At 42.3% G+C, this 17,527-nt stretch overlaps 1 protein-coding gene across 3 annotated transcripts; it reads right to left on the minus strand.

The window, feature by feature from the left end:
• Window positions 1-7,791: 7,791 nt before the first annotated feature.
• On the minus strand, window positions 7,792-17,063 carry ZNF622 (zinc finger protein 622). Of its 3 annotated transcripts, none has more exons than XM_082046426.1 (7): window positions 16,979-17,063; window positions 14,236-14,844; window positions 12,123-12,377; window positions 11,195-11,357; window positions 10,318-10,430; window positions 9,240-9,383; window positions 7,792-8,630 (listed from the first exon to the last, which is right to left on the minus strand). In XM_082046426.1, the coding sequence occupies exons 2-7, from the start codon at window positions 14,840-14,842 to the stop codon at window positions 8,503-8,505; spliced, it is 1,410 nt and encodes a 469-aa protein (XP_081902552.1). In that variant the 5' UTR covers window positions 14,843-14,844; window positions 16,979-17,063; the 3' UTR covers window positions 7,792-8,502. The 3 variants fall into 3 exon arrangements, with proteins under 3 accessions (XP_081902552.1, XP_081902551.1, XP_081902553.1); XM_082046425.1 differs by having other exon boundaries at window positions 16,983-17,058; XM_082046427.1 differs by lacking the exon at window positions 16,979-17,063 and adding an exon at window positions 16,641-16,889.
• Window positions 17,064-17,527: the final 464 nt, after the last annotated feature.

Raw genomic sequence — 17,527 nt, forward strand, 5'->3', positions numbered from 1 at the left:
GATCTGTAGCTGCACTTCAGGTTAGGACATATCAGATAGGAAAATGAACAGGCATGCAAGAATGATGAGGCTTTTTGCAATATCATCATCTTGTTCAAAGAGGAAGACAGCCTATCAAAACCTGCTGGATACTTGTTCATAAATTGATGCTGTTGTATTAATGAAGGAATTCCAGTCCAGTCTTCAATGGCTCCATAAAACAGCTATGCGTAGCACAATACAAAGAAAACAAAAACCTCATGTACGCGGTGACTAAGAAATAAAAGAAGCAAAGGAGTTAAAAATGAACTAAATCAAATAAATTACCTTTTCCTGAGAACCAGTCACCAATTCCATAGCTGGAAAATGCTGAAGTGACCACTGTTCCTATTTTTCTGAAGCATTTTAGTTTATAGGAATAGCTCACCTGCTTCTTCAATGGAGTTAACATTAAACAACGACTCTGTAAATATTATCCTCCAAAGATCCACTGGGACTCTTTTCCTGCAAGTTGCAAGCCTTTACACATTCAACATACAGGGGGCTTGAACTGCACAAAATCTCTTCCTCTTACCATACTACTTTTTTCTTTTCCTCCAAACCTTTTAAGCTGTGCTGCAGATTTCTTTTTTGTTTGTTTTTCCTCTGATAACCTTGAGAGGTGCTGTTAGGCAACTAATGAATCAAAACAGCGAAGATAAAGACGTGTGTATTCCTGGAAATATTCTCAAGAGAGTCCCTTTGAGATAGTAGCCCAGAAGAATGAATGCCTTTGCCATGCAGACCTCAGAAGCATCCCAAATGTAACTGGTACACAATAAAACCCTGAGGAACAAGGATTTATTAAAGGGGCAAGGTCTTAGCAAGGATGGAATGCTAATGGAGGAGGAAAGCACATCAACTACTCTTGTAGTGTTGCTTTTAGACAAAAACACAGAATGGGATCTAATCAAATATATCAAGGGAACCATTGCTGGTTTATCTTCTTATGATATTGTTTTGTGAGACGATTTGAAAAACCTATGGGAAAATGGTCCCTGAGAGCTACTGACCACGCGGGCACCTGGGGCACAGTTGGGCTGGATGTTCCTGACGTGATCTAATGCATTTGTGTGATCCTCAGTCCTAGGCATGGCGACTTCTTGCACTTGCCCCTGGACATCAAGCAACCTAGCCCGTCAAAATGGGATTATTTCCTCACAATCAATAAGCCAGTAAAATATCATACGGAATACCAAGGGATTTATTTATTCTCTCTCCTTGAATGATTTGGTGTTAATAGCTGCAGCTGTCACAGGTAGGAATATAAATGGCCTTGGAAGTTAACAAGCCTGCATGCTGGAACACCTCACATGGGAGGAGGTGAGAGGTGATCCAGTCCTGCTGACACAAACTGCAGGAAAAAAAAACATGTAAAAAAGTAGTTTTCTATTAGATTTCCTCTGGTTGTTAACTGGAGTTATCAAAGGGCTTCTTTTGCTTTACTTGGAGTTTGATCTCCTAACAGGGCTGGTGTCAGGGAACAAAGCACAGATTTGGGGTCATTCTACTGAGTTCTGGGAGCTTGATATGCCCTAGAAACAAGGTGACAGGGGCAGCAGCAAAGCAACTGCACAGTGCAAGGGTATCTGACCGTCGGTAAGAACAGGTGGATTTCCACACTATTCAATGCTTGGTCTGCTTGGTGACCTCCTAAGTCCAGGTGATCTTGCCATTGAGCCATGATAAATGTTTTAGGTGGGCTGATTGCAGTTTCTGGCACTAATTTCCTGCGCACATGACCCTGAGTAACTTAGGTACGCGCCTACAGCTTTGGCTGCGATCCCACCCAAAGTACCTCAGCTATTCTTAATGGCTGTACTGGGATCACTTATTGGAGCTACGCCACAGTACAGAAAAAAATGGATGATTCATGGGGCCGAAAGACCGAGTCATTGAAAATAAACCCTCAAAGGCATCTGGCTGATTTCTATATTTAACTGCCTAGTAACAAAGAATTTGAACAACCAGCCTATTAATTAAGAGATAGGTACCTTCCTGCAAGCACTTAAATGTTCAAATCAGTTCTGGTCAGTTATCTGAAAAGCACCTGCTCTCAGGAGAGGGCTTTGCTTTGGATTTCAGCTGAAGACAGGTGCCCAGACCCTCGGGCAAGGTGAGACATTGCATTAGATCCTGTTGATTAGTTCTCGGTAGCTCTTTGCTAGAGAATTGTATGGCCTCAGCTGAGCCACCTGATCTTCTCTTTGTGTTCTGTAAATGGCTACAAGACTAAGCCACGATTGTACTACTCCTACCCCTGCTATAAAATGCTGTTTTTCTGTCAGGAACTGTGTTGCAGAAAAAACACAGTGACTCAGGTGTTGGCAAAGTTGGGGAGACACTTAAGCACAAGATGCTCTCTCGTGTAGCTATGGCAGGCATGGTTGAGCAAAGCAGAAAATAAGTAAACAAAAATAGACTGTACAATGAACTGTAGGGCTTCTACCAACACCAGCTGGCCAATCTCTAAACCATTTGAGGATGATGGACAGAGTTATGCACCTTTCAGGTCACTCTTCCCTTCTCTGTGGGACAATGAACCTTCTGCTGGTGGGAAAGCAGATGCAGCTGGCAAATGTCTTAGATTAAAGATGAAGAAAGATGACACCACTATACTAGGCACTTGGGTGCCACATCGACTTAACATATACCATAGTACAGGTTTATCCTTGGTCTGTGGCCAGTTTAAGGTAACTCCAGTTGGTATTGGTTAATGCTTAGTGGAAAAAAACTTCAAAATAATTCTTCATCTGCTGTATTTTAAAAGTATGCACTTCATCAGTATAGTTTTGTTAAAACACAGCAGCTTGTGTCACAGGATTTATTGAAATACCACGATCATACGGAATTAAGGAAGCTGGGTGTCACTGCACCTATGAAAGATGCCAGAAAACATCAGCATTTTGAAACACTTCAGTGAATATTTCATGAAGATTTTCAGTGCATGTCATAAGCAAACACATAGTTGCCCTACCTGTTAATGGTGGTTAGTGTAGCAGAATTGTGCGAGACCAAAGGCAGAACTTGCCCAGGAAAGGCAGATTGCTTTCATGTCTGCAAAGACTGGAAATTTAAGAATGGAAAGCCACCCAGACCAGAAAAAAAAAAAAAAAAAAAAGAAAAAGCCAACATATCTACAGATGACTGTACAAACCTTGCCAAGCCATTAACAGGCATGGGAAGGGATAACAGGAAATTTTGTGCGGTGGGATTTGGTTGAGGTGGAGCAACGTAGGGCAAATCAGCCTTGAGGTTTACACGCAAAACCTCTTTTTTACTTTAAAAGAACCACAAATAACAGAGGAAACCATGAGAAGAACACCACATTTGGGCCTCAGCAGGTATTTAGGGCTGCACTTGCACGTGTTGCAGAGCCTGACTTTAGTGTGCTGCAGAGACTGAGATGCCCCCAGAGCACTGCAGCCCACGTGCCACAGGGTGTGTGCTCAGGAAGGCTCCTTTTTCCTTCCCGGCTTGCTGGAAAATATCCCCAGAGCTGAGTGCTGGCCTGTACTGCAGCACTTACACAATGCTCGAGGTGCTTGGCTCATACATTTGTTGTAGAAATGCAACTTCTATTGGTCTGGTGGTTATTTACAAAACCAAGTGGCTCAATAAACTTCTAGCAGGATCTTCCAGACATACTTTAATTATTAATTTAAAAAAAGAAAGGTCTCCTTGAGCTGGAAGAATAAAGAAAGGAGCACTCCAATCATAAATGTATCTTGCTACAAATTTCATTTTGTAAAATATTAGGTTATTCTTTACATTTCTTACAAGCTCTAGAGACCATAAAGGTTTTCTTACCCCTCCTTAATGAAAGCATTTGCTGCTGCTAATTCAGGCTATTAAGTAATATTCAGGCTACTTACTCATTCCCACCCAGACCTGTTTCCTGAGGATCCTTCAAGAAAGGAATTTTAAGGTATGAAGTCATCTGATTATGTGAATATGAACTTCTTCTGGGTCCTGGTACATGATCACTTTTGTATATTAATGCACAATGCAGGAGGAACAAACCTCTTACTTCCATACCCATGGTTCTTGAATTTACCACTGTAGATTCTCAGCAAAGATAAGGTTGAAAAAAAGAAAACAAACCTTTAAAGTTGGAAGCAAGTAAGACTTCAACACAAGTGTAATGAACAATAGAAAATGTCTTAATGTTAGACAACCCTTTTTCTTGCATCAGAGAACTCTACAAAGACATCATTTAAAAACCTCTTTAATGATCCCTTTTTGCTTTTGGGAAGAGTCACATAACTTTACACTGGGAAGCACTGATGACTTTTAGAGAAGCATGATTCTGACTTGCTTCCTGCCTCAACTAGCACTTACTACTCTGCTTTCAGTAACCAGCAGCATTCAAAGTTTAAGATATATTTTTAATTTTCTATCAGATGTGCCCTAAAGCTTATCTCTAATCTCTCACTTGTTACAGATCTTGATACTGAGCAGATGAGGCCCATTAGCACAGGATGCCTCAGTTTTAACAGATCAAAAATAACTCACAAAAATGGTAGCAAAGAACCTCATTCAGATGCTCCTCAAGCATCAGATATTACCTGAGCAATAGTCTGACTCCATCAAATTTCAGGCCCTCTACCTTGTGGAAACTGATTAGGGATCAATAATACATTCCTAAAGGGAGCACTCATCTTTACTTGTTGACTTGGAAATCTGCCGTAATAAGCTGTTAAAATGTTTTACGTATCTGACTTTGCTGTGTCTCTGCTACTCTATGAGCTGTATGCTTCTCTCTCTTTCCCAGCCCATCCCTTCCCAATAATGGGTCCAGGTTTTTCCCTCTAGTACCACTTGGGTTGCTTTTCAACAGTGTAAGTGCACAAAGCAGAACTACTTCCAAAAGGGGATGGCAGATGTACTCTTATCAGCTTTGCCAATTCTTTCATTCTGCTGATTCATTCTGCAACACGTGACGCAGCATCTGGACCATTTCAACATCCAGCTATTACTGGATTGATGGGCAGGCAGAACCCCACCCTTATCCAAAACGGGAGACCTTCTCTCTGCTTCTTCACAGCCTTTCCTACTATGGATGCAGCAGCTTGAGAAGGGATCGGCTCCTCCTCCAGGAAAAGCACATCCACTGAATTACAAACACACCAGAAAATTCTTGCCCCAGAGTACTCACTATATCCAGACACTGTCTCAAATCTACGTGGTTGTCTCTAGACCTTACTTTCTTCTCATTCTGATCGTAAGAGGCAGAAAACACAAGGTCAGAGCAGGGCAACACAAGCACAAGCCTAGGTCATAGCTGGAAACACAGCTCCTTGATGGGAATCATCTTAATTTGGAAATCATTTAGGAAACGAAAAACTGCCCTCAGCTATCCTTTGTACAGTCTTCAGGTTGAGGAGGAAAAGACTAAACTATAACACTATGAATCATGTTTAATAACGACACTCTCAGATGCTTTGACACAGCTGGAGTTACCTCCAAGCTGTGCAGACTGTAGCACTGTTGCTGAACACTCTAGAGACAACCTGCATACTTGTCCCAGCCACCCTTTGCTAGCAATGCTCTCCCCACACCTGCAGAAAGATATTAATAGCACTTCATCTCACAGAAGTCTAGTGTTAATCTTAACTCATGTTAGTGGTGAGCTTTGTGTTCTCACCCTACCAGTATTCTGTATGAATATATTCTTACTAGATTTCATTTATTCTCATAGTAAACATAACTCTGGGAAAAGCTTTCTTATGCCCTCTGCTGGTTTTCCAAGGCACTCATTTTCAGCCTAGAGTTAAAACTTGTCCTTTAAAATAGTAGTAGGCTTCTATACCTCTCAATTTTCTTCTGACTGAACTGCAGTAGGAAGTTCAGGACAGAATCATATGTGCACACTACGCAAATGGCCTCCTTCAGCTTCCCTGTGGCTCCCCAAGTAACTACCAATTTTCATTTTTGTTTACTTGCATTTATTTCTGAATTAAGACAGTCCAGGAAATTCAGGCAATCCCCATCTTTTCATAAGCAGCTGGCTTCTTTGAGCAAGTCTGCACAGGCAACAGTAATTTTCTTCAGTCGCCCTTTGATGTTGAAGAGCACAGCAAACTCCATGCACCTTCAGCCTGAACCTTACAGACTCTAAGTTATTTGTCACTGGATCAATTATCTCTTTGTATTTCTGCCTTTGCTGCCAAGACTAACCTACCTGCCTTAACACCTGCCTCTAAGACTTTAGCAACTATACCTGATTATGCCTAAGACTTTTCCAGGATAATTGTCTTGTCTTTAAGGTAAGTTTCAAACATTCCGTGACCATTTTCTCAAAGCTACGGGCTGAACATTGCTCTGATTCTCACTGCTAATACTGGTTTTCAAAGCCAGTTCAACAGGCTTCAAGCTAATACTGTAGTTAAGAAGTCTAACTCTTCCACTTCTACATTTTGTGGCATTTTGTTTTGCTCTGTGTGTAAAGACAATGTAAGTCGTCCACAAGTGCAAGACCCTTTTATAATAATCTCTAACTTAAAAGATATAAACAGTTCCCAAGGGTCACATGCTGAGGATTGACAAATACAAGCAGGCCATACCCTCAGTGCTAGGAATCCATACCATAACTGCAACTTGGGCCAGGTTATGAGTGTAATAAACGATATGATGTCTTAAGATTCACATAGCTTGAGTCACACAGCTGAGACGAGATCTCTTACTTCCAACTTTGAGAGTAAAGCCCAATAACCCAGAGCAAACCCTCCAGAACAAATTCACACATAGGCTAGATGCAACTATGGATACACAAGAGCAGTAACGCTGCCCTGTCAGGAAAAAGGAGGTACTCATTCATCAACCCAACTTTAGTTTAAAAAATTTTGAATGTGAACACAGCCTTTTTTTTTTTTTTAAATTCTCTCTGCTTCAGTTTTCCCTTTGCTCAAATCTACCTTTTTAAGGTATTAGTCACTTCATTTAGAACACTGTGTCAACTCTATAGCCTGCATTACTGATCAAGTTCTGTCTTCTCAGTAAAAGTAGGAACAACAAAAAAACTTCCAAGGCAGAACTTACTAAAAAATAAAACCCACCAAACAGAAAAGCAAAACACCATAGACAATCCACACAAGAATACACAGCATGCACCTCCATTGTAAAATGATCACTTTCCTAGGAGTTCTATAAATATGTCACTCCTTTAGAAATGCTGATATGTCAACAGCACTACTTTTTCTGAACTTACATCTTGAGAGGCTTCAGCAGATTATTTTAAGCAGTCAAAACACAGCGCTAATTGACAAACTTTCCCCTATCACTCCCAGTGACACTACGTACACACCATTCACAGGAGAGGAAGAAAACATATTAAAACGGTGTCAATGAAAGCTACTACTAAGGAATCCAGAGTAATCCTAAAACACACAAGTGCAATTTGACTGCATCCAGCTGCAGCTGCCTTCACAAAGAACACAAAGGCAGTGATTTTCCCATTGGTGTATGCTCAGTGCTCAGCACAGTACAGCTCGGGGCTTCAAGAGCCAGCCCACACCTTTCTCTGGAACTGCTAGCACACCTCCTTACATGAAGGTCAGAAGAGCTGGTGAGGTCATGGAAGTGTTTAACATCTGCAACACCAGGACCAACACCAGAGCTGCTGCCTCAGCTCTTTAACAGGCAAGTTTTCTCTCCAACTGCCTGTAACGTTTCACATCTCCGCTTCAGCCAACACATCTTGGGTCACTTTCCTTCCGCAAGATCAGACGAAACACCAGTACTCAATGGGAACAACAAAAGCTGACATCAACAGTAACTTCAGGGTTTTAATCAGGAAATCTTTAACAGATCATCAGAAATTTGTATTGCCGTTTATCTAAAAGTTAGGGTAATCTTGAGCAGTTTTTAGATTATGAAAATTCATTAAATTCAACATAAAACCATTACACTGTAAGTTAGTAATCCAGCCCTGAGCTGGAGCATAAAGCAAGCAGTCATCTTCTGAGGGCAACATTAATCCTGGAATTACGTTTTCCATCAGTGTGTTTCTTCAAACAATTCCCACTTAACCTTCCCAGAATCTCTCATCCCACATTTTCACCTCAATAGTGCCAGCCAGAAGTCCTAAATACCCAGTGAACTTATATCTGGCACCACAAGTGAACACCTTCCATACAATCCATCTCAGGCTCTCAGATCCAGCATCCCCACTTGGCCCCAACCATTTTGCAGAACTGCCCCACAGAAACAGATTGCACAAAGACGGGCAGCAAGACTATGCATGCATCTTTGTTCATAGCCGTGACTACTTTGCCACATATTCCATTTAAAATATTTTATTTAAGTTAAGCCAATCATCATTTCACTGGAAAGACAAACTCCCTGCTCTTCTTCTCACAGACAGGAAGGCACACCAGCATACACATCCTCATTTGGTAGGTCCATTTTAATAACAGAACCCTTGACTCAGAAACCATTAAATCCCCCTTCCCAACACCAGTTGCATGCAGCAATCTTGGGAACTCAAAATCTGACTTGGGCCCGGAAATGCATCTGCTTTGTAGCATTGTTACTCATTCCTGTCTTGAGCATCCACTTTGACTTCATCCTCTGCAGGTATTGCATATCGCGCTTCTGAGCAAAGACTGCCCCTTTAAGGAGAGAGGAGGAAGAGAAAGAGGGATAAATGTCTGTAGGATAACTTACTGCTTAAATGCAAACCAGCTAACCTGTCCACTTAATTCAGCAGTTAGCTGTATGTTTTCCTTCTCATACCGCCACACTTCTTTTTGCTTTTCTCTTGGGAAAGGCCAGTTCCCTCTATAGACACCCACGACTGTGATCAAGGGAAAAGGTTGTTTTGCATTACAGTGTGTGATTCTTTGATTTCAAAAGCAGGTATTAAGCACACTGCTGCTCCCCAACTGAAAAAGCATGATTTCTGTTACATTATTAAATAGCAAGAGCAGTGGATTTGGCAGGCAGAGAAAGGATTATAACCCTAGAAACCAACAAATCTCAGGAAGTCACCAAATATTACAAACATGAATGAACTGAAGGGCTGGCACAGAAGCTGCCGTGGATTTTAGACTCAAACAGCTTCCTACAACTTATTCTGCTTGGCTCTCAGGAATGAAAGGGAACTGAAAGATAAACCGCTGCACAAAACCCCACAAATGTGAAAGAAATTCAACCTACCTAATTGCAGTGATGACATTCTAGAACCTCCTCCTCTGCAAAAACCTCACATTGTCACTTACCTGTCTGACTTGTCCAGCCCAGAGCTCTGTACTGCTGCAACACCCGACCCACTGCTTTCTTATTTTTTGCAACAGCCACCGTTCTTGACAGACCAAAGCGTTGCTTGTAGTATCTCATTAAAGAACGATGACCCACTCTTGCACCTGTTCAGAGAAGGGGTTATCTATTATACATAACAAAGCAGTTTCTGAAATGCAGTAGTCAAGCATATTGTGAAAACGGCGGAAAATCCCTGTGCAGAGACATACTTTTAAAAGGCCCAGAACCTGAAAAACTTTAGGACTATTACAAACCCAATGTAATTCCTGTAAGAGGTACTGTGCTGCACTCTACCTTGCTTTTTTTCTTCAAAGAGTGCTGTTGCTCCAGGGAATCGCAGCTCACATAACAAAGGGGCAGTTAATTAGAGGAATGAGCAGAGAGGCAATGTTGTTTCAAGTAACAAGGGTAACTTGCTGACATTCAGGCAATCTTCTGTAACCACACAGTTGGCAGCACTTTTCAGAATGAAAAGGTTGGAGTCCCCTCATGCAAAAACACCAAAACAAAAAATTGCAAGCAAGGGTGTCAAATGCTACATGGGGCAAGAGTAAAGTTGTTTAAATAAATTAATTTTACTGAACTAGTTTACTAAATTAGTTGCAAACTGCCAATCTGAAAAAAAAAATGCAGTAGATGGTTATAGCCTCTTCAAGTTACACAAAAACAAGACATGGAAACTCTTGGAATATACCATGTGAGTCACAGGTTAAGAAAGATGTAAAGTGGGCAAAAGAATCCCCTGCCCCAGTCTGCCTATACATTAATGCTGAAGAAGTTGAATTTAGAAAACAACAACAAGTTCCCAGATTGCTTAACTACTTAAGTAAGTGTTTTGTATAAAATGACAGACAGGTCTTTAGACTTGGTAGAGAAAATAATGGAAGGTGAGGACAAAACCCCAAAGACACTTAGATGTAAAATAACTTTCTCCCTTCCCAAACAAAAACACTTACCATGATACCCTGTGCTTCAGATAACAGCTGCAGCTATGAGACATACAGAGTAAGTCCATTGTAACACAAACCCTACACCTACCCGAAGGGAGGATCAGCTCCATGGTGTCATCATCATAATCCAACTCTCTCTCTGCTGAGCGCTCTCCAGGTACCTCCACATCTTCCCCATCCTTGTGATCAGGGTAACTGCTCCTGTGGAAGAGTAGCAGGACGTGGTTTATACACAGCTACCCAGACCCATTGCACAAAAGAACTGCCATGCACAGCTACAGCAAACCACAATCACTCATGTTTCACCTGCCTTGGTTTGAGAGTTCTTCCCAGTAGCAGCCTGCCCTGAACAGAGGCTGAAGATCACCCTTCCTCCACCCAGTTCTATAACCCACCATGGTTCTGCAGTGATTATGGTGAAAAGCCACCACCATGTAGCCCACCAGCTCTGCGCAGCTACCAAACAAGCACTCTCAGAAGCTCCACTAAATCCAATTATCACCCTAACAGAATAGGATGTATTTCTGACCAAAACAAACACAATTTAGGATAAATTACAGGAAGTTCATTAAGTGGCCTCTAAATCACAGCAGTCCTTTTTGACTCCAGCTACTTTTAAAAAATCCACAGTAGGTATTACGCCTACAATCTGCCTAAAAGGTAATGAAGAGACAGTTATGCCCTTTTATGATCTTTGCTGGTGCACCGAAATCTATACTTGGTAACAGCAAACATACCAAACAGATTTAAATACATTTTCATGTAGGACTGGTATTAGTGGCCACAGGAGAAGAAAACCAATCATGTTACATTTACCTAGAAAAGTGGTAAACCAGCTATACAAAATCAGCATCAGAACCAGAAACAGGACTAAATTTTAAGAATGAATAATAGTTTCTGATGTAATGTTCAACTGTCCTTTTTTTGTCCCCATCTGCGCTCCATTCAAAGGAAAGCATCCTCACCTGAAATCATAGAAGTCTGCAAATTCCAGAGCAGCATCTCCGTCTGTGAAGAGTTTGCAGTGGCTTTTGTCATTCATGTGAGCCTGTACTGCTTCTGTAGAGTAGAAGGATTTCCCTTTTTCATTGCACCAGATACAGATTTTCCCAACACCAACTTTCTCTCCTGCAGAAAACATTGACATTTACATTGGTTTAAACAGAGCCTTCCAGTCAATAATTAACAATTCTGTGATGTAGCCTTCCCAGCTTGAAGGCAGAGAGACCAAGGAAGAGCCTTGAGCCCCTCATTTCCAGAAAAGCCCTGCTGCTCCTATGCCTTGACCATATGGCTCTATCAGGGACAAGACTGTGCATTTAAAGATTGCATAGGACAAGGTATGGATCATTATGTATTCTCAAAAAATGTCATACTTCTGACACAGTTTTCTGTCCAATACTCCAAAATTATTTAATTCCCATCATTAGTTGTACACTTCAAGGGAGTTATATTTTTTTCTAGCTTTTATCTCTCTCAGAAGTACTGCAAATCAATGACACAAACACATGACTCATTAGTAGGATAAGACAGTTCATATGCACATATCAGTAATAGAGTTTTGTCATAAATTTCATGTTAGCTGAACAACTTTCTCAAAATTAGAAAACTATGTGAGAACTACAGAGTCCATGACCACATGTTTGCACAGTGGGTTTTTTTTTTCTCTCTCTCTCTCTCTCTCTCTGGAAAGCCTATGGTCATGTCCATGATCAAAATGCTGAACTAGACAGCAAACATATTTTACACACACACATACAAACACCCCCCAAAACCCAACAAAACACCAACACCTTTTAAGTCATATCCAAGTGAAAACAAGCAGTAAGAGCATATAATTATCTTGATTTAAAAAAAAAAAAAAAAAAAAAAAAAGAATAATTACAGGCATACCCAGGTATGCAATTAGTCCTCTGAGATCTACAAGGTACTCTATGTCTGGAATGAAGAAACTGTGAACTTTCGTCATATGGGCCACATTTTTTGTGAGAGATCTTGAATGGTGAAGACAGAACAAGCAGTCCGTGACTGGTATGGCCCCAACAGCAGGAGTGCTTTCAGCTTCTGCCTGCTCCTCCTCTTCTTCTCCCACACTTTCCATCTCTTCTTCAGAGCCCATGTCTTCATCAGAATCCATATCTTCCCAGTCTTTCAAAGGAGGTTTTAAAAAAAAAAAAAAAAAGAATTGTACGATTACTTTTCCCAAGCAAAACAAGTCCCAATTAAGTTAGAAATTTTTCTGTTCTCAGAGCTAAGTGCCACACAGTCACTTCCAGGTGCAAGAATATATCATTGCCAGTAAAACATGTTTCTTTGTATTATGCACAGCAAAGCTCAAGTCTGCTCATAAAAAAGTTGGCAGATTCAATATCCGCCCCCCTCCTCCATTTTTCTTAACTATTAACATTTTATTGCTGTCTTGAAGCCTTAAACTTAATTCACCACAGGAACAGTTACATGGCTCATTAAAAACAATTCAACTCTGTCAGAATCATGAAAATATTCGTTTGCAGCAGTGAGGGAAAACACACTCCTGTTCACACATCCATCTTTAACAATAGAGGACAACAAAGCCAACTGTCACAAATATACTATGTTATATGTTAGTATATACCAAGATATACTAACAATTTTACACATTTGCAAGATTACTGCAGAGCTCATTAATGGACCAGTAGTCTGATTATACTGCTAGAGGGGTCCAGAAATCTTTTTTAAGGAGTTCAGATCTGGGCTGCGAGCATCTCCCAGTCCTCTACTCCTGCTGGTCCCCTTCCAACTGCGATGCCCACAGAGTGTGAGAGAGCAGGGAACATGGTGCTCCCCAGTGCTGTAGGCTGCTCATTCAAGATCTTTGCTGTAGGACGTAGTTTAATAATTTTAACAGTCTGACATTGAATTAACAGAACACGTGCAAAACATTCCTGGGCAAACACTTAAAAGGAAAATTAACATTCAGAAACCTATCAAGATTTTGGCATTACAGTTTATGACTAATACATTAATACAAAACAGGTGCAAGCTTGTTCCTTCTTTAGATGTTAAGATGCATGTTCAGAGGTATATGTTTCTTCTACTCTAGAAGAGATTCCCTACACTGCAACTGACATTTCTCTAGCATAAAACTGCTGTAACAGATTTAATAATGGTTTCAGTAATGAAGCTGGCACAGTAGGGTCCCACTTCATTCACACCTGCCCCCTTGCTGCAGTTTAACTACCCCATTCAACTGCTCCAACAGATGCGTTTGGAGCTGCACTGTAAACTACAGAACTGAAAGCATCAAGGTTAAAAATAAGCCTTTTGCAGGAATTCTGAAGCTCTGATCTTTTCAGAGGATTTGATATGTGTATAAAATATGTTGTTAATTTATTAATGTAACTCCAGTGCCAAGAAAGGCTGACCTCCAACAAGGACCTCCATGCACACAAGTGGTGAGGGTGAAGCAGCAGGAACGGGCAGTTGGGGTGGCAACTCTTAAGCCAATTTTACTATATAGGCCAATATGATGAGAAGCTATGCCACAGAGTGTCAGCCTACGGAGAAAACTTTCTCCTCTGCTCCTGATGGGCAGAGAAAGACAAAAACAAACCACTCCCACCTCCCATCAGAGCAGTAAAGTGATTCATGGAACAACAGCAAAAGATCATGATTGAATTTTTGTTCATCTATTTTTCAGAAGCAGTTTCAGCGTAACCTGTTATGTTGGCTTCCCTTAAAGGAAACTTCTCCTGGAATTTTATATGGGAAATAGTGCTCATATTAGTAACTGTAGAGGCAACCTTCACATGCATTAGTATTTTGCACAGCTGGTAGTTCAGACACTAACACAGAGACCTTGACTGCAAGTTTAACTCCTTGTTAAGCTGCAAATTTAATCAACAGGAAGACCTTTAATGATGGAAAATGCTGTACTACTACAGAAACAGAAGGAGGCTTTTAGATAAAACCAATTACTACATAGCTTGCCCCAAGCTGTCTCTTGTCAGTATGCTTATTGCCTTACCTTCTTCCATATCCTCTTCTTCCTCTGCCTGTTCTTTGGCCAACTTCTTTGCTTGCTGTTCAAACCACTGTAGCCGTGGAGGTTTTTCCCATCGTTCTCTACTCTGTGGTAAGCTGGCGCTTCCCATAGAAGCTGGAGAGCTACTTGCATCACTAGGAGGTAAAGGTGTCTTCTTCGGTGAAGAAGATGGCTGAGCTCTGATGGCTTGCTGAATAGCTGCATTCAATTCATCTTTGTTTACGCCCTCTGGGGCCAGCCCCTTTTCCAGGTTCTTTTCATTTAATATTTTCACCTTCTTGCTGACAGCTTGGACAGCTTTCTTCTCCAGCTCCAGGTGCTTCTTGGACTTCAAGTGATTCTCATAGGCATTGAAGGTGGAGAATCTCTTGCTGCAAACCGTGCAGTAAGTGGCAGTGACTTTGTTCTGCTCCTCTGCTACTGCTCTCTGCGCTAGGACTCTCTCTTGGAAATTCTCAGCAGTGACAGGAGGCATGTCAGCAACCTTACGCTTCAGGTTGTATCTATGCCAGTCAGTTTTGTAATGGGCACGCTGAATGTCAGCATCCTTGAAAGCCACACGGCAAGTAATACAAGTGTAGGTTGCCATTCCTAGAAAGTGGAAAAAAAATAATAATCATGCTGACAAAGATAAGTAACAGCCACAAAAAACCCCAAATACATCAACCTGACAGAAGCCACGTAAGGCAGCATAAGACATAGAGTTCTTGTACAGAATTAAGTTCAGTAAACACCAGCATTAGCAAACAGCACTAGAAGGAGCAAAATAAGAGAATATAAAAGACTTTGATTCTGTTATCAGAGATCACTCATACTACAGCAGCCTCTGAGCACCCTAGCTCTGGACCCAGCACCCACTGTGCTTGTCATGGCTCAGACACATGACAAGAGGGTTCCCAGCTGTAGCAGTGGTGCTTCCAAAGCTCAGCACTTTTTACTGAAGATCAGAAACTAAAAATTCTTATCAAACTCATGTTCTGCTAACTACAGGCTTTTGAAGAGACTAGTGATTACTCCAAAATAAGGGTAAAAGGGAAATCCCGCTTTCACGCTTATTTTCCATTTTCCGCAGCCTTACCAGATGAGGAAAAAAAGTTACTGCATTTAAAAGTAAACCCCTCTCAACTATTTTATAGTAGTGCATGTACTGTCAGCAACACTTCCTCTCACAGAACTGTTAGCCTGAAGATGCAGTCAGTCATGCCCAGAACTAGCACCTAAAGGCACTGTTGCCCCCGGTCTTTGTCCACTTCCCACCATCCAGCTGAGCTGTGTTACTGGGGCTGTCACAGGACAACTGGAAGGCAGTGACCTGTCACTGATGCTGTCCTTTCCAAAGCCACACATTTCCTTCCTTTTCAGTGCTCAATGAAACTTAACTTTTTTTTAAACAAAGTTGACGGACTCTCTTGAACGCTCCAAAAGCAAAGAGCGAAAAAGCATGTTCTAAACGGAGACCACTAAAGCCACCTCTGTGTTTTAACTAATTTAGAAAAAATACAGTTTAATCTGGAAAAAAATAAAGAAATAATACATCAGGAGGCGGTCTGAAAGCAGGTAAACAGCAGCCTCTCCCAGAAGCTACCAATTGGGAGAAGCAGCAGTGAAAGACACAAATATATAGGCAAAGAGTTGAAAGGTCCTTTATGAAACACTCATTCCCTGGTAGAACTGGGCTCCTAACTAAGTGCTGGTGCTATCTGTATCTCTATAGTGTCAAAAATTACATTAAGAGAAAATGATGGCCATACCATTTTATTTGAAATACTACAGGCAACCACTCAGTGTAAGAGATGCTTATTGTTTCAGAGCAAAATGTATTCTCTGCCCACTGAAAGATCTCAATTGCTCTCTGAAGCGTTTCTCTCCCACCTGCAGATCTCCCTATCCCTCTCCTGGCTCAAACACTTATTTTACTGCCATAAACCAATTGATGCAAAGTCCCATTTGTTGTAAACCATTAAAACCTTACAGAAACCTCAGGACAGAACAGTTTGATCCAGCCTATTACAGGTAGGCAGTAACTACACACTAGATTACCCTGGGGGTGATTAAAAAAGAAGGCCCAAAAACCAGATAAAAAGAGATAGAAAACTGAGAGGATCAAAACCCATAAACCTTCGTAGCTGACTAGTGAGTAGAGAAATAACGTCTACAATTCAAGGTCCACAAAGCAGAAGAAGCACCTGCAGAATCCCGCGTGGTGATGCCAACACCTCTCATTGCGCTTTCCCCCACCATTCGAACCCACAACAGCAAAGCATTGTGGGGGGCTCAGGAAAACAAACCCCAGACGCTCACAGGCCTTTGGTCCAAGACACAGCCGAGTCCTTCCAGAAAAACGTAGTTCTCCCCATAGGGTCTTGATTATGGTTGATTTTACCTACTTGTATTTGAACTTAAATTGAGCCGGTCCCCATGAGGCTGAGACAAGACAGAAAGGCCTCACTGACAGGCGGGTGTTTATTACAGGGGCACCAGATGTGACAGCACAACTTAAATCCAGAAAACAACATAAAATAAAGCACGGGACGTGGCGCAGGCGGAAGCCGCGAGCCCTCGGGCCTGTGACTCAGACCGGGCTCACAGAGAGACCAACCGGCACCCCGGGCCCCGCAGCCCACCCGCCGCGGCCTCGTCCTCCCGCCGCCCTCGGGGGAGCACAGCCGTCCCGCCCCGAGCAGCGCCCTGCCCGTCCCGCCGCCAGGCCCCGGCGGACACGCACCCACCGCCCGTGAGGCGAAGGTTCTCCCGGTACCGCTGCCGGCGGAGGCCCGAACAGGAAGACGCCGCACAGCACCAGGCAGGAAGGGAGCGGTCGCTTTTTTCGGCAAGGATGGCCCGCCCCCTGGCGGCCCGGAGGCCCCGCGGAGCGCCCTGGGCGCCCCGCCCCGACCGTAAGGCGACACCTCCCGCCGCTCCTCCGGGACTGGGACGTTTGTTCGGTGCCAGCTCACGTCGGGGTGAGAATGGGAGTCATAGAATCATAGAATAGTTTGGGTTGGAAGGGACCTTCAAAGGTCATCTAGTCCAACCCGCTGCAATGAGCAGGGACATCTTCACCTAGATCAGGTTGCTCAGAGCCCCGTCCAGCCTGGCCTGGAATGTCTGCAGGGATGGGGCATCTACCACCTCTCTGGGCAACCTGGGCCAGTGTTTCACCACCATCATTGTAAAAATTTTCTTCCTCATGTCTAGCCTGAATCTCCCCTCCTTTAGTTTTTAAAACCATTACCCCTTGTCTTATTGTAACAGGCCCTGATAAAAAGTCTGT

The sequence above is a fragment of the Streptopelia decaocto genome (genome assembly GCF_964273445.1).
Source record: "Streptopelia decaocto genome assembly, chromosome: 2".
Classification (NCBI taxonomy): domain Eukaryota; kingdom Metazoa; phylum Chordata; class Aves; order Columbiformes; family Columbidae; genus Streptopelia; species Streptopelia decaocto.